This window comes from Hipposideros armiger, unplaced genomic scaffold (assembly GCF_001890085.2).
Source record: "Hipposideros armiger isolate ML-2016 unplaced genomic scaffold, ASM189008v1 scaffold_1166, whole genome shotgun sequence".
NCBI lineage: Eukaryota > Metazoa > Chordata > Mammalia > Chiroptera > Hipposideridae > Hipposideros > Hipposideros armiger.
The window spans coordinates 217,185-241,057 of record NW_017732516.1 but is presented as its reverse complement, the minus strand read 5'-3'; the positions used below and the strand labels follow the sequence as shown (position 1 = coordinate 241,057).

At 41.8% G+C, this 23,873-nt stretch overlaps 1 protein-coding gene across 1 annotated transcript in view; it reads right to left on the bottom strand.

The window, feature by feature from the left end:
- B3GLCT (beta 3-glucosyltransferase) overlaps nt 1-23,873 on the bottom strand; it is a 97,511-nt gene that overhangs the window by 6,591 nt on the left and 67,047 nt on the right. Inside the window, exons 9-14 of the mRNA XM_019632710.1 lie at nt 23,466-23,585; nt 21,422-21,491; nt 12,923-13,036; nt 10,849-10,948; nt 7,160-7,279; nt 1,649-1,793 (exon numbers count right to left, since the gene is read on the bottom strand). Of these exons, the coding sequence (XP_019488255.1) occupies nt 1,649-1,793; nt 7,160-7,279; nt 10,849-10,948; nt 12,923-13,036; nt 21,422-21,491; nt 23,466-23,585 (669 nt within the window). The remainder of the gene's footprint in view (nt 1-1,648; nt 1,794-7,159; nt 7,280-10,848; nt 10,949-12,922; nt 13,037-21,421; nt 21,492-23,465; nt 23,586-23,873) is intronic.

Here is a 23,873-nt window from a genome sequence, read left to right as displayed (position 1 = left end):
CCCTATTTCTTCAAAAAAGAAAAATGTGCCCCAGGCAACTTTGCATCTGAGACAGTTTCCAAATGCCCACTCTAACTCATCAGGAATCCTAGATTTTCTCTCTTTGCCTCATCTTTCTGTTTGGATCAGGGTTCACACCTTACATTTGGAAGTAATATCCAAATCACAGTAAACTCTGTAAAAGGGGCTTGAGAATGGAAACATACCACAGTGCCCGCTGGGAGAGTTGAAGCAAATTTTACAATTTGGAAAAGCTTCAAATTTATTATGTAGATTAGATAAATCAAGAGTTTTAAAGTGTGGAAAACAACATTAAAATAAAATTATCTAGAAAGCACTTTTGCTTAAGGAGCATCTTCCTTCTTTTCTCCTTATCATTTTATTTACCAATGTATCCTTTCCCCAAGTGAAAACGGCTGCCATAAAAACCTAAGACTGTCATAGTAACAGTGGTAATTATTTCCCTGGTACACCAACAGTCCTAATCACACTTCCTTCTCCATGAAACATCATGAGATAGAACGAGAGAGAGCAAGAGGGAACCATTTGCTTTTGTAAGCCATCATAACACAACACATAGGCTCAACATGGGCGAGAACCCTCAGGGTATTAAGATGGATAAATGCCTTCTGCCTGGTACCAGGAAGGAGGCTTCCCATAAAACCCGTATTACTCAAGGTCTGGTTTATCCTCCCTTGCGGTCCTACAGAATACAGAAATGGGTTCTGCCTTTCTTGATGATGCAAACGCCATCTTCACCTTGTTCACGTTATTTTCTATAGAGCTATTTCTGTCACACTCAACTTTCTATATTGCTCACAGCATTTGCTGCTGGTTACTAACTAAAGCATGGAAACCATAGTATTTTCAATAGAAGGGAGGGCACTTACACATACATTCACACATTTCAAATTTCAGCAAGCTTCCAATTGCTTGAAGGAGGACATTGAATGGGTGAGGGCTATATTTATAGTACGAGTATGTCTGCTTTTATTCCTACAGTGTCAGACATGCACTGACCGATTCTTAAAAAGCAACTAAAAATCTCGTAGAAGAATTCCCTTCTCTAATCCCAAACTTCAGAATGGTGAAGCTATTAGCACCAACCACCCCTAGTAAACATCATCTCACCTCTTCTATGGCCCCAGAATATATGCTTATTGAGATACTATGTTGAAATTTAATAAAGTTTAGCCACTCAGCTTAATAGCAAACGAAGTCAATAAAAAGGCAGCCAATGGACAGTGTGAAAATGGAGGACAGTGTATAATCACATATACTTGGTGACCTGTGGGACAGAATTAGGTCACCTCTGTATATTTCTAGCTGGTATCTAATAATTTTTAAACACCATCAATTTTTTAACTCAAAATAAAGGAAAAAAACAACAACTTTTCCCCGGTCCTACATGCCAGGATACTGGTCAAATATCATTTCATTTTCTAGATGTTTCTGCCTTCCATCTTCGTGCAGCCCATGGTACAGCCCCAACCTCTGGAAAAGTGGTCTGTAAGGACACCTGCAAGGCCTGTCCACCCAGTTCTTAGGATTGTTTCCAGAAGAATATGTGAAGGGCAAGACACGGGATCCTGACGTGAAGAGAAATGCGCCTTCCCCCCTGAGGTAGAAATGACAACCATCTCCTCACCTGATGGAAGAGGGGGCTGTGTGTCACGGGGATCCCCAGCCCACTGAAGCACATTCCTAGGACCATGTCGTCGGGGGCATCATTGCTGTAGCAGCGACACTTACTGACGAGCAGTCTCCTGATAGCTTCTCTGCTGAAGACCATTCTAGCGGGAAGTCAGAGCAGACAAGGGGTTAGAGCTGCTCCTGGACCCAGCCATCTCAGTGAAGAAACAGCATTCAGAGGCCACATTTCTCATAAAGAGCAAAGACACTGACAGTAGTGTTTATATTTTCATATAAATTCAGAGGGAAATGTTTGTGTGCATTCTCTGAAAGTCACTTATGAGATGTTTATCTACCTAATAGGTAGTTTTGTTTCTTTGTATGTGTATCTCTTGCTGATACTATGCCATATTCTTTTCCTGAGATACCACTGGAGACTGAAACCGTTCTTTAGTTTCAACACTCTGTGAGATCGACAACAAAATCTGCCACAGTCCCAGAAGGGCCCAGAAATACTAGGTACCTCACTCACACAGGTGATGACCCACAATGAGATCAAATCTAGCTGGAAAGCCATGCAGTGTCCAAGTGATGCCAGTCGACAGAAGTTTCCATGAGCTGATTTTGAGAAAGAGAAGAGAGGAGAGGAGAGCAGAGGAGAGGAGAGGACAGGAGAGAGGAAAGGAGAGAGGGAGGGTGGAAGGGAGGGAGGGAGGGAGGGAGGGAGGAAGGAAGGGGGAGAGAGAGAGATTCGTTTGCCTCAAGTGATGCTCTGATGGTACATAACCTGATGTGTCCGGTATGTCTTGGTGAAACTCACGTCCATTCCTACCTTTCCAGCCAATCCTGGCTTCCTTCACACTACACTGAGGGAGGTCATGTGCCTCTGGCTCTGGCTGTATCTGGGGCAAGGACAGGGGGTGGCAGGCCACCATAGGCTGCAGCAGAGCCTGCAGGCATGGCCGAGCCTCAGTGGCAGTCTCACAAAGGAGCGAGGGGCCAGTCCTGGGTCCGGCTCACATGCAGCGTTATGACCCACAGCAGCAGCCATAGCAGCCCACACAGACGGGCTTCAGAAAACAGCACTTCCTCCAGCCTGAGGGGCAGTAGCAGCTTTCTATGGTCACCAAGATCTAGGTAAAGCCACCTGCTCCCTTTCATTCCTCTGTTCCTTTCCAACACTTTTGTACCATGTTCCGGCAAAAAATTCTCCCCCTTTTAACATACAGATTGGTTTCTCGGTTCCACTCTAGTCTTGGGTGGTAATGGATCTTCTCATATCATGAATAACTGAAGAGCTGACAGGGCTGAAGGAAAGCATATGATTCACAAGTTCATTTCCAATAAACAACCACTGTTCAAAGGTAAAACTGTCTAAAATTTATCCATATCTTCCCACAGTCAAGTATAGGGCCTTGCACATAGTAAATACTCAGTTTGATGCATCAAACAAGTGAGAACGAAGATGCTTTTGCAAAGACCTTCTTCCCGAGGGAGGAAAGTCCTATGACTCAGTAGCTAGGAGGAAACGACAAAGAGCTTGGACACAATCGCTGAGGCAAAAATGTTGATTCCAGGCTCAGCTGGGCTCAGGTCAGAGCAAGCAGTTTAACTCACATGAGTGACCAAGCGCTAGCAACGCAACAATACAGAGACACTCTCGCTAAGATGTCGGAAGACACAATGACATAAAATGTGACCAGACAGAAGAATAGAAGAAGCTCTTTATTTAAGATCATACGGGGAAATGTGGCTGTACCAGATGAAATCTACAAAGAGGAATGCTGCAGGTGTGAAACTCAGTATAAATTGCCTTTCTCTTGGAAACTCTAGTGTCCACCCATGACCCTGGGCATCACGCCTACAAGGCCCAGTCAAAAACTCCAGCTCATCTAACTGACCCCAGGAAAAGGGCCTGTGTGAGGGGACATACATCGACTATAAACAGACAGTCCCCTTAAAAGACACCTATCTGATGCCACTTCAAGGAACATTTCATAATGCTATTCATTGTACTCTATTCAGAACCGTAATCTTTTTCATCGTCAACCCAATTTAAATAAAAATACTCTCTTTTTTTCCTTTGCCAGCATCTAGTAGGACGAGAAAGAAAAGGAAGACCTTTTATTTTGGCCCACTCTCTAGAAAATTAACTTTACAGAAAGATAAAATGCAAGTGTGAAATATTTATTAGTATTTTTATTGTGCCTACTCACACAGAACACTCTTACATTCATTATTCACATAAACTAGGTACACATGGGTCTTTAATAACACTGGTTTATTAGTATGTGGATGGGTTCTTTCAAGACAAAGTTGGCCCCAAAAATGGAAAATTGTCAGTCATATCATGGTATGTTTGCTCTGTCTGCCAACTTTTAAATATTAAGATATTGAAAGGCTCAAAAATTAATGTGATTTCCTCTCATATATAGTATACTAATTTTAAAACTAAGAAAAACTGAAATGGGAGGCAGGGACTTGTCTGAGGGTGTACCAGCAAGTCAAGAACACGCAGAAGATAAAGCTCCTCAGAACGGTGGCGCCCCCTGCTGGTCCTCCAGCAGATGAAGGTCATGGTCAAGATCTCTCTGGGTAACCCTGCCGCCAACCCCTTCCACGGAGGCTGCCCAAAAGAAGCATGACATACTGATCACAGCTTCCTACCCAAACATGTGTAAATAAGTAGTTTCAAAAAAGAAAACAGTTATTGAACCAGTTGTCCCCAAAATGCCCAAACTTAGCATGAAGTGAAAAACAGACACTTGGATTTAAATAGTGTGAGGGCTCATTTTCCAAACAATACAGAAAACCTACACGTAAATCACCCCCGAGTGCACCCTCCCGACATAGCTCAGACCAGTGGGGCTCAGAGGGATGGTTTAAGGCAATTGTTTTTAGAAACTTACTTGACTGTAAAGCACAGTGAAGAAACAAGGAACACGTTTCCTCTATTGAACCATTTATATGTCTTGTGTGTGTATAAAACTGAAACAGAAATTTCACAAAACAAGACTTGCCCTTAACCACATGTGACATATTACACTAGTCCCAGTTTATTTTATTCCGTTCTGTATTTCATTATTTTAAAGTGATGGTTATGATCCTTTCAGTGGCTCTACAACTATTCATTGATCCTGACTTGCAGGCATGTTGGTCTTCCACTAGACCATCAGAAAAGTCTACCGTAATACTAGAAAAACTACTCAACATCGCATCTGCAGCTTTTATCCAAGGTTGATAGGAGACACTCTCATGAAGAATGTCTCTGCATCTTTGTAAAGGTGTTATTAAAAACAGAATATTACATTGGCCAATGTTAGTTATGGAACAATGCCCAGTGATCTACATTTGTTTATTCATTATACCTTGTAAAAAAAGAAATGAGTCCTTATGCTAGGAAGTGAGGATATAATGAGAAATGAGACACAGGTGCTGCCTTCAAATAATTCATAATTTAGGTGGAAAACAGAAAAGTAAACAGGCAATTCAATGATAATGGTTTGTATAATATGCCATGAAAGTACATTAGAAAGGCATCAACCCAGATTTGAGAGGCCAGACCAAGCTGAAGGCTTCCAGGAACAAATAAAAGATAGCTGTATTGACTCCAATGAGAAGGATTAGCCAGGTGACAGAGGCAGAAAGTTGAGGTGGGGGAATAATGCTATCTCGAGGCCAGCAGATGCCATATCTTGGGGAACAGGACAAAACAGTGCCTCTGAGGAGCCAAAATAAATTCACCATGGATTCTTTAAGCTGAGGGTGCAGATGAACAAGGCTTAAAGGGTACACAGCCTCTGCCAAGGTCACAAGTGGCCTGGGAGCCTTGATGAAGAGTGTGGACTTCATCCTCAAGGCAATGGGAGGCTATAAAAGGATGCAAAAGACTTTCACTCCTGTGGTAACAGGAAAAATCACACTTTTGTTGAAGAGATGGAAGATATGAAGTCTAGATGAACTAATACTTAGAGAGAGGCCTTCACAGGCGGGAGACTATGGTTTAGGCAAACTCGAGGTGACTAAAAGGAAGCCTTATCCCAGATCACCTTGGCTCTTGCTGAAGTCCGAATGGTCATCATCTTGTCTTTGAGACCCAAAGTAGGAAAGGGTTCACATGCTTGGAAAAAAATGGGAAGCCAGTGATGGCCTCTGAGCAGGAGGGGGAGGATCAGATGTGTTTTGAAAACAGTCTCTCTGATGACAGTGTGGACAACAGCATGGGGAAGAAGGGGGACCAGGAGGCTGTGGCAGGAAGCCACCACGCAGGAGATGTTGGTGACCTAAGGGGCAAACAGCCTGAACCTTTTTCTAATGAAGAGGTCAGTACTCCTCGGCCTTACTCTCTGCTGTCTTTTCAAAGGCCTGTATGGACCCCCATGTCCTATTGCTAATGATCTCAGGTGGATGAATGCCACTGCTCAGCAAAGACCAGTGTGCCTGTACAGGCTTGTTTACCACTGTGAAAGGGCCACGTCAATGACCGTGTTACACAGGCCAATTGGCTAGATCAGGGTCAGCAAACTTTTGAGATGGAAGAGCCAATCCTGTCCTTCCCAACAATTTAAAAATTATTCGAGACCTATAAAACAAATAAAATCACCATTATGTGAATAATACCCTTCAAAATTTTTAAAATGAAACTATGATAGTTTTATTTTCATTTTCAATTTTACTTCAGAGCCACATGTCCGTACCCGAAGAGTCGCATGTGGCTCATGAGCAGCAGTTTGCTGACCCCTGGGCTAGGCCAACTTGGAAAAACTGGAATGTGATTCTTGAGACCCTCTGGCAGGACCGTTCTAATCTAGGGGACTGCAAAGTAAAAACAGAAAGTCCTAGCCCTTCACGAGTTTATAACCCACTATGCCTAGAGTGGACAGTCAACAAACTCCTCTTGGATGGATTTAAATTGCTATAGTTGATAACTAAGTTAAGAGCCTCCTAAATACCCCAATAGCAAAAACTACAGAAACAACAGACTAACTGCTCGGTGGATTTACCCATATAAATAGTTAAAATCTTTCCCCATAAGAGATCTGGCAGATGCTTCATTTAAAAACATTTGATTTTTAACTGTTACTTGAAACTTATAAATCCTACACAAATATCACTTAATTGCTTGAATCTAAAGTCCTACAGTACTCGCTCCCCAAATGTGACTTATAAGCACTGGATAATTTAAGTCTGAAGGTTTACGTTCTGAAAATAAAATCCACATCCAATTTTTTTCATTTAAACAGACCATCAAAGCTAACTGGCTACCCAGAAGCAATCATTGCTGTAGGGACATTTCTACAAGTACCTTGACATACATTTTTATATCGTCTCTTCAAAGGGTAAAATATTCCTTTCTGGTTCTTTTCATATTTGACAAACGTAATGTTCACCTTCCTATCACAGTAACTGCCACCACCCACAGAGCACGCCTGTATCGGTACCATCCCATGGCCACAGGACCAGCTCGGCAACCGGAAACGGAAGTGCATAGTGGAGAGACCAAGCAGAAAGCCACGCCCATAGTTACCCTCCTCCTCCTGTGACGTAGCTGTAGCCGCCTGAGCCCAGGCCATAGCCGTAGCGTTCTCCCAGGAACACGGGGTCGCTGGAGTCATAGCAGCTGAGCAAGTGCCGGAGCCTGGAGATGCTGGGGTTCCAGAGGGGACAGAAGCAATAACTCTAATTCAGCAACTATTTTATGGGCCTTACACTCCACTGCTGCTAGTGTAGAATACGATACTGAAATCACTTGGAGATGACATCTGAGTGATTTACAGAAAAAATGGATTTTTTTTAAGGAAAAAAAAAAGTTGAACACTAAGCATTACTGAAAAGAGGAGAGAAATTGAGAAAAGAGGGGCTTCCTCTCCAGCCTTAACAAGTCCCTGCAGGCACGTGGCTGCCCAGTCTGGGCTGCCTGGCAGGTTAAGGAAGGAAAGGTGGCAGGTGTACCAGGTAACTCACTTCTACCAGGCCTGTTCCCCAGGGAGTGTGAACTAATTGTCTCATGTGCTCAGATGTACTTGGTTTTTTCATTGTGTGGGTTTTTTTTCAATTCTTATGGCTAATAAAGGAACTTCTGGGGTACAAATGAGGTCCACGTCAGGCACGGGGCTGGCAGGTGAGGAAGGGAATCTGGGCAGTGCCCTTCCAGCATCCTTCCCTTTATGATGCGCAGCCTTGCTGAGGATTCCCTCAAGTAAGGCCACCTGGTCCATGGCCTTTTCATGTCTGTCTGTTTATACCTTCTGGCCCTGATTCTCCTTCGTCATGTGTCAACAGCGACAGCTTACAAAGCAAAACAAGAGCATTCAAGGGCTGCTCAGAAAAATGTCTATAATGATAGCTGCAGTAAGGATGAAAAAAAGATTTAATGGGAAAATAAAATCTAGAAGTAACTTTTTAAAAGCAACACAAATGTTGATGTTAAGAAAGGCTAGTTTTTCCATGTGTTAAGAACCTACCCCACTTACAGACGCCTTACAAAGTCCTTCCACTGTTTCTTATAAACTAGGGCTTTTAAGGGCACACATCACCCAATCCTAAGTTCTATCATGATATTAATCAGTGTTCCTTGAAAAAAGCTTTTCCATGGTCAACTCTGGGTTACATTTTCTAAACTGGCTAAATAAATGTTTCTCAAGCCTGTGATTCACGAGCCATCTCCAAGAGGTAGGTAGGACAGCAAACATTTCTCTAAATTATTAATCATGAATGCTTTTCTCAGAGCAATATTAACATCTAGAACCTAGCGATCTGGCATCTTGTGTTCCCTCTTTTGGGGGGGGGGGCGGGGGGTTCATAAGAAAACAAAGTAGAGATGTACAAGAGGAGATCTTTTCCATCCATACTTGTGCAGCTTACAAAAATAGCTCATAGGGCTAAGGATGAAAGTGAAGAAAATAAATTACCTGTATGAAAAAATCCCTTATGAGCGTGGTGCTGAAACAGTCTACAAGTCTAGGAATCGGGTTTATAGCTGTCTGAAGGTCAAGGTCACTGATAATGTTGACAGTTTCTGAATGACCAGAAAGTGTTATCTTTGAAAACGATCCTGTTTTCAGGGCACATAAGTTAAACATTCAAGGCACCTAATTGGGAATCAATCTTGAAGAAGTCATCTAATAAACAGCGCCGCAGGGGAAGGCCAGTAAGTGGGTAGATACCTGTAAAACACCACTCAGTTATGGAGAACAGACTCTTAAAGGTCCCCAAGGAACTCACAGCCTTTGGTTGGTAAAAGGCTCTGCAAAACTCCAAACCCTCTGGGGCATTTATGTCTACTTCTTGACCAGAGAATAAATGAAAAGTATTCCTCTTTCTCCTGCATATTGTACAATTATCAATTCAACGCTCAACCTTCAATTTCTGACGTTAAAATACGAGATTTAGCGTCTCCTCTGGATTTCTTTTCCTGATGACATTAACCATTTCCATAGTCACAATATTATTTTAAAGCTGAAGAATCATAAACTGAGTCTAAAAACTATCACATACTTCATATTTGCTAAAAGTTGGAAATGTGGCTGAAGCCAGCAAATCTCCAGTTTTATCCAAGTGGACTGACCATAAATCTTGCAATTATTCAGCCTTGTAACTTCAGAAAAGTTAGGGAGTTCATGACAATGATTACGTCAGAGTCTTAAAAGGAAAAGTTGACAAGGTTCAAACTCAAAAACATTTAGGACAGCATTGAGCAGTTAGATATTATTGCTAATAAAAATTTAAAAAAAAAAGACCAAACGAACATCTGGCAAAAACTTCCAGTTGGAGTAAGTGTGGTGAAGGCTGAGGCACAAGTGGATTACACAAGTGATGCGGTTACAGATGCATGAGACACTCAGCGAGGACACAGTCCTTGAAGGTGTCATGCGCTGCTCTGATGCTCACAGTTGTGCTTGGGGTTCACCAAGCTTCTTGGATTTCTGGGTGTATTGTTCTCATCAAATTTGGAAAATATTTCTTTAAATATTTGTCATGTGCCCCTTCTCTTTGGGAGACTCCAACTGCATCTATACAAGGCTACCTGGAATTGTCTCACAGCTCAGAGATGCTCTGTTCATTTGTTTAGAATTATTTTTTATCATTGTGTTTCATTTAGATAGTTAACTGTTGCAGTGTCCAAGGTCAGTGATATTTTCTTCTGCAACGTCTAATTTGCTGTTAATCCCATCCAGTGGAGTTTTCACCTCCAACAATGTAGTTTTCATCTCTAGAAGTTCGATTTCAGTCTCATGTATACCTTCCATTTCTCTTTTTTGAACATAAGGAATGGAGTTAGAATTAACTGTTTATTAGTAACAGCTTGATAACCGTGAAGTCTAACATTGCATCATTTCTGGGACAATTTCAATCAACAGGGTTTTCTCTTGGTTGTTTGGTAAATTTTCCCAAAGCATTGCATGCCTGGTAACTTTTGATTTGGTTTCAGGCACTGTGAATCTTACCTTGTTGTGTGTTGGATATTTTGATATTTCTATAAACCGTCTCAGATGTGGGCACGTTACTTGGGAACAGTTGGTCTTTCATGGTCCTTCTTTTAAGATTTGTCCAGCAGGACCGGGGCAGTGCTTAGCGCCGGGTCAACCATTCCCCACTGTTAGAGCATGACCCCATGAATCAAGGGTGTTCCAGGCTGGCTGCTGTGAACAGGCACTGTGCTCAGCCCTGTGTGAGTGTCGGGTACCTTCCTTCTCGTCCATTTCCTTCTCAACCATTTCAGTTGGTTCTTTCCCCAGCCTCCAGCAGCTTCCTCACACACGTACCATCAGTATGTAAGGGGTACCTCCACAGCTCTGCCCTGCTCTCCTGCGCAGCTCTGTCCACTCCCCTGCTCTGTCCTGCAAACTCCAACAGCCTCTGTCTCCCAGGCCCTCGGTTTCATCTCTTCAACTCAAGGAACTGGCCAGGTTCCCCTGGGTTCCCCTTCCTGAGCAGTGACTCGGGTGCTTTCTGAGTGCAGTTAGCTGGGGCAGTTGTAGGACTCACCTCACTTGCTCGTGTGTCTCATAAATCATTGTCCTTTGTTGACTAATGTCCAGGGTCTTAAAAACCATCATTTCACATATTTTGTCCTTTTGGGGGGATGTTTCAGATGTGAGAGTAAATCCAGTCCTTATCCCATCCTGACCGGAAGCAGAAGCACCCATCGTAGTTTTGAAATGTATGAATATATGGAGAATTTCAAGTCACCCTAGGATGAGAATGACTTCTTACCTTATTAACGTATCATCATCCACAATGACTAACCATGCTATTTTGTCATGGCTATGATTCATAAATCTTTCCAAAATGGCAAATGTCTTTCCACAATGACCTAGGAAAGGCAAGAGGAAAACTTACAATGTATTATTTTCTTTAAAATATATGTAACTCATTTAAAAACATATGTTTGTTAGCTCTAAAGTTTTAAAAGTAAAAGCTTACATGGTGGTGTGTATCTTAATGATTTGAAAATTTAAAAATTAGCCTTTTCTCATTTTCTGACATAGTGAATCAGAGGCAACTTTAGAGATTGTGTGATGTCTAAGCCATTCATTTCCCACAGGAGGATGGAGAGATGAGGGAATTACACAAGGTCATGTAGTGAATTTGAGGCAGAGACAGGACTTAATCTTCACTCCAGACAAACAGGGACATTATAAGCCTCAGAGAAGTTACAAGTCCAGTATCTTCCCTTAGATATACTTATTCTGAAGGAACTGTCAGAACCCCAAGGGTCACAGCCATAGAGAAACAATGGTGCAAAAGTGGAATACTATACCTTCACATTCATTTTGTAAATATTTGCTATTAAGTTTTAATATCCCAGGTACTGTGGTAGTTTGTAGGCTATGCGCTAAAGACACAGTGCTAAGACAGTCACAGGCCTTCAGGGGCCACCAGATAAACGTCGCTGCCTTAATGGAAAATGCTGGGGCCGAGATAGGATACAATGCTTGGGAAGAGAACTCAAATCGAACAATAGCAAGATGCCCCTCATTTCAACAAAGGATTTGGTGACACAACAGAGAACAAACTAATATTAATTAATGTTAAGCCATTCAATTTCACCTTTATTTTTGTAATTCCTGATCTCTTTCTGTATTTTTAACCATTATGGTATGCATTTTTGAAAGCCATCTCAAATTCCTTTTGGAATAAAGTAGAATATAAATATGAGCAATAATAAGGCCGGGCTAAAATTAAGACATCAAATAAGGAATGCATGAATCAAGAAATGGTTATGAAAGCCAAGCTAAATTAAAGTCTAAAAAGCAAGATTAACCAAAAAGAAAATTCTTCTAAAACTATTTTTCCAAAACAAACAGCAAAAGACTTAGCAATATATTTGTCAGAAGAACAGATAGCCATGAGGATGACATACCTGAGTCTGTATGTACTTGACTAATCGAGGCATTATGAGTGACATTCCCATAAACTCATCAGGATATCTATCGAACTAGACAATCAACTCACTACTTGCATGTTTTTTTTTATTCATAAAAGGGTTTGTGGAACCAGAAAACTAAAGAAAAAATGTGATGGAAACACTGGATGAAAATTAAGATGAGCAAAGAGCATTTGTGGGTGAGCTGGCCAAATTTCTACATCCATTTTGTGAAATAAAACAATGTTTTCAATTAGAAAGCCTGCAATCTGAAAAGCTGGTGTACTTCCAACAATTTAATTAAAATATTACCATATATGGGTGTGTGTGTATATATATATATATATATATATATATACAGAGAGAGAGAGAGAGAGAGAGAGAGAGAGAGGGCGCGTTTATACCATGCATTCCCAGTGTGGAATGTGATTAAGTGTTATTCAGAGGCACACACAAAATGTGAGCTAGACCATCAGCTTCCTGAGGATAGAAACTGTCAGCTTCACTCCTACTTCCCCCAGCGTCCAACAGTGGATGGCACACAGCAGTCGGACAACATCCTGGCTGGTTAAATGGCTAAAATTAAACGAGCAGCTTTGTGTGAAACAATGATTAACTTTGAGCACGTCACTGGAGCCACAATGAATTCTGAAGGTATGAAAAGTCTGTTGTGAAGCTGTTGTAATTGTGATGTGCTCAGTCATCTAATATGGTCTACTACAATAAAACTTAGAACCTTTCTTTGTACTTATAACACAGCTCTTAATCTGAAATACTTGGTCCACATCCATGGGTAAAGATGTTGAGGGGGAGGAAGGCAAAAATTCTAGTATTTACACAAATTTATTTTTATCCTAACTGAATGTACTGTATTTACAGAATGCACATGTGAGTAAGAGGAGTTGAGAATGAAGGACTCACCTCTGTCTGTATTAGGAATTCCCAGGTCCACCGTAGGAATGGAACTTTCTGCATGATCACTGTAGTATTCAATGCAACTTGCCTGACTGGCCCACGTCTGCTTTACAATGGGGACTGAAAAAATGAGAGGGGTGACAGTCACTGGAAGTTATAAAGACAAGCTTGGAATCTCAAAGGGGCAGCACCTGTACAGAAAGGGAACCCTGACTCGCTCTTCTTCAGGTGTTCCACGCCTTAGAGCTCCCTTTGCTACCTGAGAAATGCCAAACGCATATGAATAAAAACAACCCTTTTCCTGAGCCATTTTCAATTTACTCTAGAGCCAAGCACTCTCTATGCCTGGTGACAAATAAACTTGCTTCCAGACAATAAATTTTCTGATTATACTGATTGTGTTTAATCTGTATATAATCAACAGTCTGACTCCACTGTTGCATTTAAATTAGCTTTAACTAATATTTCTCTTTTCCCAACAGGCTTCATTTAAAATTCACAACTGGAATTTTAAAATGCTTTTTAGGGGGGTGGGGAATAGAATTACTCCCAAGGAATACTCCCAAGGAATACTCTATGTGGTTCTGAGATGCAAATTCGTCTCTTACTATGGGCGGGGGCAGGAGGAGGGAGCTACCTTTGCAAACGACACCTTCCCCATCCAGAGATTCCCATGGGACACCCACCCTATAAAGGGCATGACCCCACCACTGAGATTCACTGCACACCAAGACTGACATTACTGAGTTGAAACTTTGGGAAAATGTGGAGGAAATAAGACCCTGGGAAGCATTCCAGATTTTAAAACTCTAACATTAACAGATAAATTGTTTTAATACAGTAAACACAAACAGTGCAAAACTTTCCTGGTTTTCTGTATTTAGGGGTGAGAGGTTCAAAGGCAGCTCTGTATCCACACCTGACGTGGACTTCTGCCCGATCACTATTTGGTATTAATTCACTTAAGCAGCGATCTGAGTAATTATTTTCTTGTATACCGTTTTTTTTAAGTTATTGTCTCTTCATCTCTTAAGTTTTAAGAAGAAGAAATGGTTTCTGTTGTTTTCGTATCCAGATATTTATACCCTGTTAATTTAAGAATCTCAGCCCTGATGAACTAAATCTTCAGGCCAGTATTTTGAGACTCTATCAGGTCATTTATCTTTTCCTTTTTCCCAGTCCAAATAAAAATAAATTATATGCAAAAACTGCCCATGCAATGCCAACCTTAAGTGTTTAGCTATGTGAGGCAACCTCAGACAGCCCTTGTATATAAAATACAAAAGTGCACCCTTTTATAGTCCATTACTTACCAGCTTTTAAGAAAGAAAAAGACCTATGAATTTTTTACATTGGCTATAATAACCTCCAAATTACCTATTTTAACTCTGTTATTTTTATACATCACAATATAATTTTTCTGCAATTATAAAAAAGACAGATACAGAGATTTCACATGTCAAAACACACAGATGAAGAAAATAATGATAAGGTTGCTGGAGGGGGGGTACGTCCTCCCTCTGTTCCACTCCCACATTCCACCACAAGAAGCTTCACCTTGGCCCTGCAGTGGCAGGTGGCTTGGCACGTACTGAGCAGGAGGACTTACCCCAGAAAGGGCTCCCTGCAGCTCACAGCCATTGAATGTTCACATTCAGGTAAAATGTGCCCCATTGAATAGGCTGAGAATTCTCCTGGGTCTCCAGCACTGGGTCCTACAAGCCTTGCAAATTCTTCTTAAAATTTATTGGGGTGACAATGGTCAACAAAACTACATAGGTTTCAGGCCAGCCGGGTGGCACGTTGGTTAAGAGTTGGCTTGGGATGCCAGCTCTGAGCAGCAGGGCCCCGGTTCGGATCCCATATGAGGGCCAGTGACGCTGCACCCTCTACAGCTAAGATGGTGAACAGCTCAACCTGAGCTCGGCTGCCCTGAGTCACTGGTGATGGCGTAGGCTGCAGTGGAGCTGCAGTGGGCTGCCATAAGCTACCGTGAATGGCTGGCTGGCAGCCAGCGTGAGTGGCCGGCAGTTGGCGTGAGCTGCCGAGAGCCGCTGTGAGCGACTGTCCAGTGGCCAGCAACCGATCTGCCTCAGCCAGGAAGAGCGCAACGATAAATACCAACATGGGCCAGTGAAGCGATGTCCTCCACAACTAAACTGAAGAACAAAAGGACAGCAACTTGTCTGTTCCTCTTCTCCAATTCCCCAATGCTGTCTTCGCCCACCATTCCCCAATAAAATCTTAATAAAAAAAAACTACATAGGTCTCAAGTATACAATTCTATAATACATTACCTATATATATCACATGTGCTCACCACCCAGAGTCAGCTCTCCCTCCATCACTATATATTTCACCTCCTTTACCTTCTTCTCCCTTACCTTCTGATAACCACTAAACTGTTGTCTGTGTCTATGAGTTTATGTTTCTTTATTTGTTTGTCTTGTTCCTCTGTTGCCTTCAGTTTTATATCCCACATGTGAGCGAAATCATACGAGTCTCTACTTTTTCTGTCTGACTTTTTTCAATTAGCATAATAATCTCAAGATCCATCCATGTTGTCGCAAATGGCAGTATTTCATCAACGAGACAAATATTGTAATAACAAGTGCTGGAGAGGCTGTCAAGAAAAAGGGACCCTCATACACTGTTGGTGGGAATGCAGATTGGTGCAGCCATTGTGGAAAACAGGATGGAGGTTCCTCAAAAAATTAAGAATAGAATTACCATATGACCCAGCAATGCCTCTTCTGGGTACCTACCTCAAAAATCTGAAAACACTTATCCATAAAGATACATGCACCTCTATGTTCACTGCAGCATTATTTACGGTGGCCAAGACATGGAAATAACAAAAGTGCCCTTCGACAGATGACTGGATAAAGAAAATGTGGTACATATACACAATGGAGTACTACTCTGACATGAACCTTGCAAAATTCTGCTTCCACTTTCCTCAGCCCTTAGCCATCAGTTCCTGTCAGCTCTAATGGCTTTATTAAACAGCACAGGTGCCTTGTCAGTTAGCTGATTTCATGAAATTAAAGTCAAAATCAAGTGTGAGTTAGCTCTTAGCTATTCCTAACTACATGTTTCCAGTTTTTCTTTTAAAGGGTAGAAACAGAAGTTTCATGAAAGGTAAGAATTCTAGTATGACTGCTTCCCTGACACCTAGCACAGTGCCTGGGACGCAGTAGTAGCTGTTTAACAGATAGTTGAATGAGGACTGAATCTCATAGGAATTCCAACCAGAGGCCTGAGACTAGCTTTGGAACTAGCTGAAAGGAAGGTTTTATTCATACCAGCAATTCATCCTTTGGCACAAAAGGGTACTGCCATTACCTGTCATTTAAAACTAGACTAACCATTTTAATAGACTGAGGTGTTATGATACTATAATACCAAAAGCATTCAACAGTTGTGCGATGTGTACTGTAAGTCCTGCGCATCTGTCCTATCTACCAGCTATAAAGAATTTCAAGCTAAGGCTAATTTTCTATACCAGCAGGTTAAGACTTTATTTTCAACCCAGGTTGATTCTAAATTACTTAATACTTTTAAATTATTGGTCTATTTTATTAGCATTGTTTGAATTCTAAATTGAATTCATTCTGTTATTTATAAAATATTTTATATTATATTGAGGCACTGCACCACTAAAGATATCCAATTTTGAGAAACTATTTCAAAACAGTTATATGATCTAGTATTTCTATTTCAATAAAGAGAAGCACACCTTCTATCATATAATGAAACAATAGTGAATGCCTCTTTCAAGGTTTGTTACAAAACAACTTAAAATTGGAGCAAAGTAAAAATTGGACTATAAAATAACTCCACTGCACAGAAGGCATAAATCTTCGACATGGCTGTACAGAATTGAAGCAGGAGGGGCCGAGTCTCTTTATGAGGCACAGAACACACATTTTCGCCCCCGGTGAATTTACCTGCGAAACTCTGATTACAAATGAACATGAACTTGACACTTGAACACTGTACAAAAACCACCACACAATCAAATGTGAATGACTCGTGATTTTAAGGAATCGGCTATTTTTGACAAATGGACCTGCTGTCTCAGTGTGCAAGTCAGTGACCACAAAATAAAACCCTGGCTGCTCGTCTCTTCTCAGGAGAGGGTACAGACATACACGCCTAGAGTGTGCCATAACTCCTGGTTTCAGATAGGAGGGGTACCTACGACTGAAAAGTACCCCTCAGAGCCAATCTGAAACATTTCAGGGCAATCTGGGATCTTCCTCTGTTCCAGGGCCAGGGGAAAACTGACTGAGGCAACACCTGACTCCTTCCGACCTTCACTAATTGATCTAATCACCATTTAACATATGGGTAGGCTTCCCATGGGGCTGCATTTTCAACCAAGCCTCACATTTTAAATAAGCAGATTGTAAGCCTCTCTCATCAAAGAGAATACAGCTACCACACACTCCTAATAAGTTGGCTCAGATCTGCCTCTTCTCGATGAGATCAATGCAGTCAAGATATCAAACAGGTGTATTTTTACTGCAAAATGAATAAAGTGTCTCTTTTTAGGAGCTTTGGAAGCCGTGAAAAGGAACTAAAGGCTGAGAAAATAGCAATTGAACCTTTTTAATTAGTGGGAGATGGCAGGAGGAGAGCGTCTCACTGCCCACCATCTGATGAACAGAAACAGTGGCTGCCCCCAGATACTTGAGACAGGCACTAAAGCTGCAAGACAAAATGGTGCTAAGAGAAGTCTTCACATTTTCTCACAGCCCACATCACACAGTGAAAAACACAGAACCCGAGAGGAGGTGATCAAGCTGAACACCAAACTCATGAGATCTCCTTGCTTACATATAACCTGACATGCTATGCCCAATTCCTTGCTTTATATAATACTTTTAGTTTCTTTAAAACCCTACTACGTGCTTGCATCTCAGAGAGTGTGGCTGTTTCAATGATGTCAACATGTGTTTCCTCCTTAAGCCAGAAGACAGAAAATACTTTGGCTGACTGTGTCCTCTAAGAACGTTTCCTTCTTCTTTCTGATTTAAATCAGAAGCCAGCCAAAAGCAGTTACATAAACATTTGTTTCACTGAAAGGCAAAAAATAAAAAGTACAAAAGGTAAAAAAAAATTTTTTTCATTTTGGAACTTGGCTTTATTCTCAATTCTTCCATGAGAGTATAAAACAATGACTTCAACATCTATTTTCCCTCGCCTTGACTAGAGCCTTGGGCAGAATGTCCCGTCCATCACCCCCCTCCCTGGAGGTGGCCAGCACTGTAAGGAGCCAGGAGTGGGGTCTGTCGCTAGTGTCGGCGCATGCTCAGTACGGGGGGCAGTGACAACCTGCCACTCACAGTACTGCCACTCCCAATTTTATAAAGATACAGTCTTCTCTATGTTTTTTTTCCCTTCATGGCCATTTGACCTTTGTAATTTCAAGTGTTTACCACAGAGTGCACTGGGAAAGGAAAAGAAACACCAGTCCATGGATTCTCAACTACAGCAGTAATGTGCTTGGGTAGGGGTGGCAGTCTAAACTGCCAGCTCGGTCTATATTTGAGACGATCTGAGGATTTCAATTCCTGCCTATACCCCTCACTGCTGAAAGTGAAAAGGCTACTTCCACAACTAAGTAAAAATTGACCTTGAGCAGAGCGGAGGAGAGCACCAACACCAATATCAAATACTATTTATCAAGTGCTGGCTTTGTAACACATCCAAGGAGATCACAGTATAGATGTGCCGTGGCAGAAAGAGCCTGGGGTGTGAAGCCAGGAAACTGGAGCTCCAGCTGCTACCATGGGCAGAAAGAACAGGGCCTCAGAGAGAGAGAGAGGGGAGAGGAAGGTGGATGTGAGGGGAGACACAGGAGAGAGGAGATGAGGTCATCCTTAGGAAAAGGTGCAGCTACCAGACCGGCCTGAACTGGCGGCCAAGAGCAGATCCAGGACACCGTCTTGTCCCTCAAGGTGAACTTTAGCTAACTAAAATGGACTCTAATATTAGCATAGCGGCCAAGAAACATCTCCGCTTCCTTCCACAAGGGCCAAATAAGGACAAAAATCCTTCCTCCCAATGGGGAAAAAGTAGTCAGCAAAGACCCGCTCTGGGAACACCTGTAACGCCACCCCTAAATATTTTGCACCCTCACTTGAATAGAATCCTACATTTCTTTGTTCTTGGGGCCGTTGTACTTCTTCTGGGCCTGCCCACTCTCACGCCATCTTGAGAGTGTACGGTACTATTTCTTTCTCTTAATAGATCCACTGTTTGCCTGGCTTTGTTTGTGTGGCTTATTTAGTGCATCCCTGAATTCCTTCCCATGACATTTACCAAGAACCCTTGTTCTGTGGTGACACAGCTGCCCTGCTCAGGATCCACAGGCACTCGGTCCCGCTGTGTCCCGCCTAACGTAGCCTCCTCTACAGTATCATGTGAGTAACATTAACTGTCATCATGAAGAATTTTCAACGCAAAGCTAGAGGTATGCATGTGTATAAGTGTATGTGAGAAGCACACCAGGAAAAGTAAGAGAGCAGTCAGAGCAGTTCCTGTGTGTTGTCACTATAACTAACATGGTTACTGGGTAATTCTTTACACCGACTGGTGGCTTTGGACTAAATTTCCAAAAGGAGGGCAGAGCCCAGGGGCCTGGCAGGCTTCACTTCCGTCCAGCCAAATGGACATCATGAGGTAAAGTCCTTTACCTCAGACTATCTTTTCAAACAAACATCCGAGTTTAAAGATGGCTTGCCACAGAAACCCAACTGTGAAAGCCTCTCAATACCTTTTAGGTCTCAGGCTTCAAGGACCCCAGATCCAAATTAACAGCAGCAGATCAACTCACCTCGCCCTGGGAGGGGAGGAGGAGGAGGGTGCTTGGTTTTAATGCTCCTAACAAACTTTTAAGATTTTTGTCATTTTAAAGAGCTTTGACTCAAAATTAAAATATAAATAATTCTATGAACATCTGAAAAAGATGGCCTCAACCTTCTGCAAATAAGAAAGCAATAAATTGGATTATTTCAAATTACTAACTTAAATTTAGCAACCTTTTATTTTCATTTCTGTAGAATATAAAATATACGACAGGGACAGTCCCTAATTTTACTGCTTTTGTGTCACTTGAAAAATGTGTTTCAAAAGAGAAAATACCACCACTGTTAACATCAATATTATGAAAGCACTCACTATTCCAAGTGCAGCTTCAAGATCAAGGAAACCAAACACTTCTGCTTGCTGTTAAAAAAAAAAAAAAGTGGCCAGTTCATTTCCCTTTTTTACTTTTTTGTAAAAGATATTTGTCAAAAATTGACCCACAACGCCCTTCTCCAGATTATGAAAAAAGCAAAAGGATATTAAATCTAGGTTAAATTTGTGATAAATGAAAATTTTATTTTAACTGCTATGTTGATTTTTAATAGTATTTTAGGACTCCTGGTATAATGAATGCATATATTTATACAGGCTGATTTCATTGGACTTGAAACTTAACATGACTACTTTAGAGAAACATAATTGTTTATAGTTAATGTACTTTTAAGACATTTTTTATTATAACCAGATTTTAATTGATGTCAGTGTCTCAGACAATACTTTAATCCCAAATTATAATACTACTTTATTTGGAAAATATGTTCCCTTTGAAAATATAATTTGTAAGTATCATGTTTTCACATAAATTATATACATGAATTTCCCCCACAGCTCCAATCCCACAAAAATGACACTAGTTAGAAATCTCTCCTATATAAATATCACACTCTTGGTGAAATCGACAGTCTTTTCATGGAAAAAAATTTAAATATGTGCTAAAATTAGAAAACACAAGAGGCTGTCTAGTTTTCAACTTCAGAAAAGTGCTGCTTGAAATAAGGCGAAAGGAGAGAGAAATTGTCTATACATAGTATTTAAGATGGGCTTTTCTTTACATTATTACCATAACTTAGTAAATTCTATAATGACACCAAAAACTTGAGTAAAAATAACATCCATTTGAAAGCCAGGATTTCTTTAAAAAGGGACCACTGCTTATAAAGCATCTTTTTCCTTTTATATATCTACTCATTAGCAAATACAAATCTTTATTTAAAAGTTCGAATGTGTTTGTTTGAAATAAATGTAAAAAGAAAGAACAGTCTTCAGAAAACCATTTCCTTAGCATTTTGTCACCTTGAAATCCCCTCCAATATTCTCAAACAGTTCAGAGGCTGTATGTGGACTTAATAGGACATTGTTTTGCAAAATGGATTGTTATTTACATATTGTCTCCAAGATTGCAACAGCTGAGCTTTACCATTTCAGTTTAAACAGTATTTAGAAGGGCTAGGACCACCCACGTTTCAGTACAAAATTGTTCTTTCTAACTGGTCTTGGTAACTGAAGCAGGATGACGAGGAATACCGATTAAATAACTGCTTTCACTTCCACAGTATCTGTATTTGTACTTTTTTTAAAAGGCAGGATAGATTTTTAAAGTTCTGTAAAAATGAATAACGCAAAACATACTTCTATCACCATGAAATTTCTTGCATGTTTTCACTGCAACAAAAATATCCTCCTTCTTCACTGGATTTCCCTAAAAAACAAGGAAAAATACATGCACATGAATCCATGTTATCTTAACTCCATATCCATGTTAGATGTTATGTGCACTAGAGGTCAAATGCACCTCAGGGCCATCAAGCCTGTTTCCAGGATGAAGTTTTAGGGGAAAAAGGCGACTGTTGTCCAACTGATAACAAAGGCTTTGCTATCAGCCAAATGGGCCTGATCCCGCTCTGCCATTCACTTGGTCATGGGGACCAGTTCCTTCTCTCTCTGACCTGCAGCCTGCCATTTAGAAGGCAGAAAGAGGGCTGGCAGGGTCGCCGGTTCGACTCCTGGCACGAGCTGAGCTGCCAACAAGTGGCAGGATGGCTCAGCTAAAAATAATAATAAATAGATAGATAGATAGATAGATAGATAGATAGATAGATAGAAGGCAGGAAGACTAACTACCAGTGAAGCTGCTTCTATTACGACTATTTATTAAGCATGTCCTAGGTGCCCAATAATGGTCAGTAACCTTCCCATTCCTTTTTCCAGCTTGTGAAGATTTTGACAAAGGGAGAGAACTAAGGGGGTGTTGCAGTGTGAAATACCAGATGACCCCCTTTGTGGGTCTGGCCTCACCTTGATGTTTAAAGTGTTCTCATGGCCCCTTTATTGTCTCCCCAAGTCTAGGCTACAGTGGTGGGATTACTCCAAACACCGGGGCGGGGGTGGGATGGGGGTGGGGGTCCTGGAGCCCGGAGCTGGCTCCAACGCAAGCTGATCACTCAGACGAAAGGGGGCACACAGAGAGATCTGTGGGCAGCCCGCACCCAAGGTCATGGGCTGACTGGTGGTGTTATTACCCCTTCATCACCTGTCTTAGCCTTTAACAAAATTCAGTCCTGACTCCTACATCACTTGCGGCTAGTTTATAGTGACATCTAACTACAGCTTGGTCATGTCACTGAGGACACGAGGAGGTCACCCCTCTACCCCTACCTCCCAGGTTCCCTAGAAAAGCATTCAAGAGCAAGCAGGCATCATGTCTAGGAAGACCCGTGTTCCCTCAGGAAGTGAACAAACATTGCAGACTCTTCCCATTGTTGTGGGCATTTGTGTGTGTGTGTGTGTGTGTGTGTGTGTGTATGTCTGTGTGTGTATCTGTGTGTCTATGTCTGTGTGTGTCTCTGTGTGTCTGTCTGTGTGCATCTGTGTGTGTGTCTGTCTGTGTGTGTATCTGTGTGTCTGTGTCTGTGTGTGTGTGTCTGTGTATCTGTTTGTGCGTGTCTGTGTGTGTATGTGCGTGTCTCTACATTTGTGTGGTGTTCGCGTCTGTGTATGTGTGTGTCTACATATATCCATCTTTGAAACTGCAACACACAGACTTCTGTGTGACTGATTTGAGAATAACAGACTGAGGGTGGTAAGTAAATTTTCCATTTTGAGGAAGAGCTGGAAACAACCTAGTGAGTTTCAGGGGTCTTCAGGCTCATCCTGGGGACTGGACCAAGGGTCTTCCCTATGGAGTAGTTTATTCTGAAAGTTCTGGAAAGCCTCAGGTAAGATGGGAATGAGGTCACCAGCTGAAAGGTTAACGGGATGGGCTTGAGCAGACGCCTGGGTATCCTGGGAAATGTTTGGAGATGGAACAGATATTCCGATAGACAGACGCCAGCCACATCATCAACAAAAGAAATGACTCCGGGCGCCCTGAGTGAGAGCTTCGCAGGCAGCCCTGCACAGAGGCTTGAGGGGACACTGCGCTGGTCACATGCTCACTTCCGGCCCACTCGCTGTGTGGCCTGTATTACCTGGAGCAAGTACCTCTGAGTGTCCTGTGGAAAATGGGGTGACGTGGTGCTTACCTTATGGGGCTGGCATTATAGAAACGTGATATATGGTTCTTACCTGGCATGTAGCAAACGCTGGGTTTTCTCAGTGTGTAAAGTGTTGGGCCTACATACACACAGCAGGTACACTGTCCTTTGATGTGCAAAGTTTTTCTCCAATTACTTACACAAATGGGTAGGAAAGAGTGGAATGTGGTAGCACAGTGGGTGTCCACACCATCTGTACACAGCTCAGGCACTGGAGTAAGGGGAGGCCCATCACCTTTGTCCCAGATGTAGAGGGCAACCTGTCAGGGGGCAGGGGACAGGGGACAGTGAGCGAAAGGATGCGCAACTGGCACCCCACATATGAGAAGGTACGAAACATCCCAAAGAGGAGTGGCCACACAGTCCATAGAGAGAGTATTATATTGAACCGTGTCAATTTGTCAATATTCAACAGGTTTTTTTACTTACAAAAATTGTAATTCCATGTGGATAGATCTATCTTTTATTAACAAAAAACAATTAACTAAGAATCAATATTTCAACCTCCAAAAAATTCCGAAGTTGTCATAAGCCATTGTGGAGAAGCT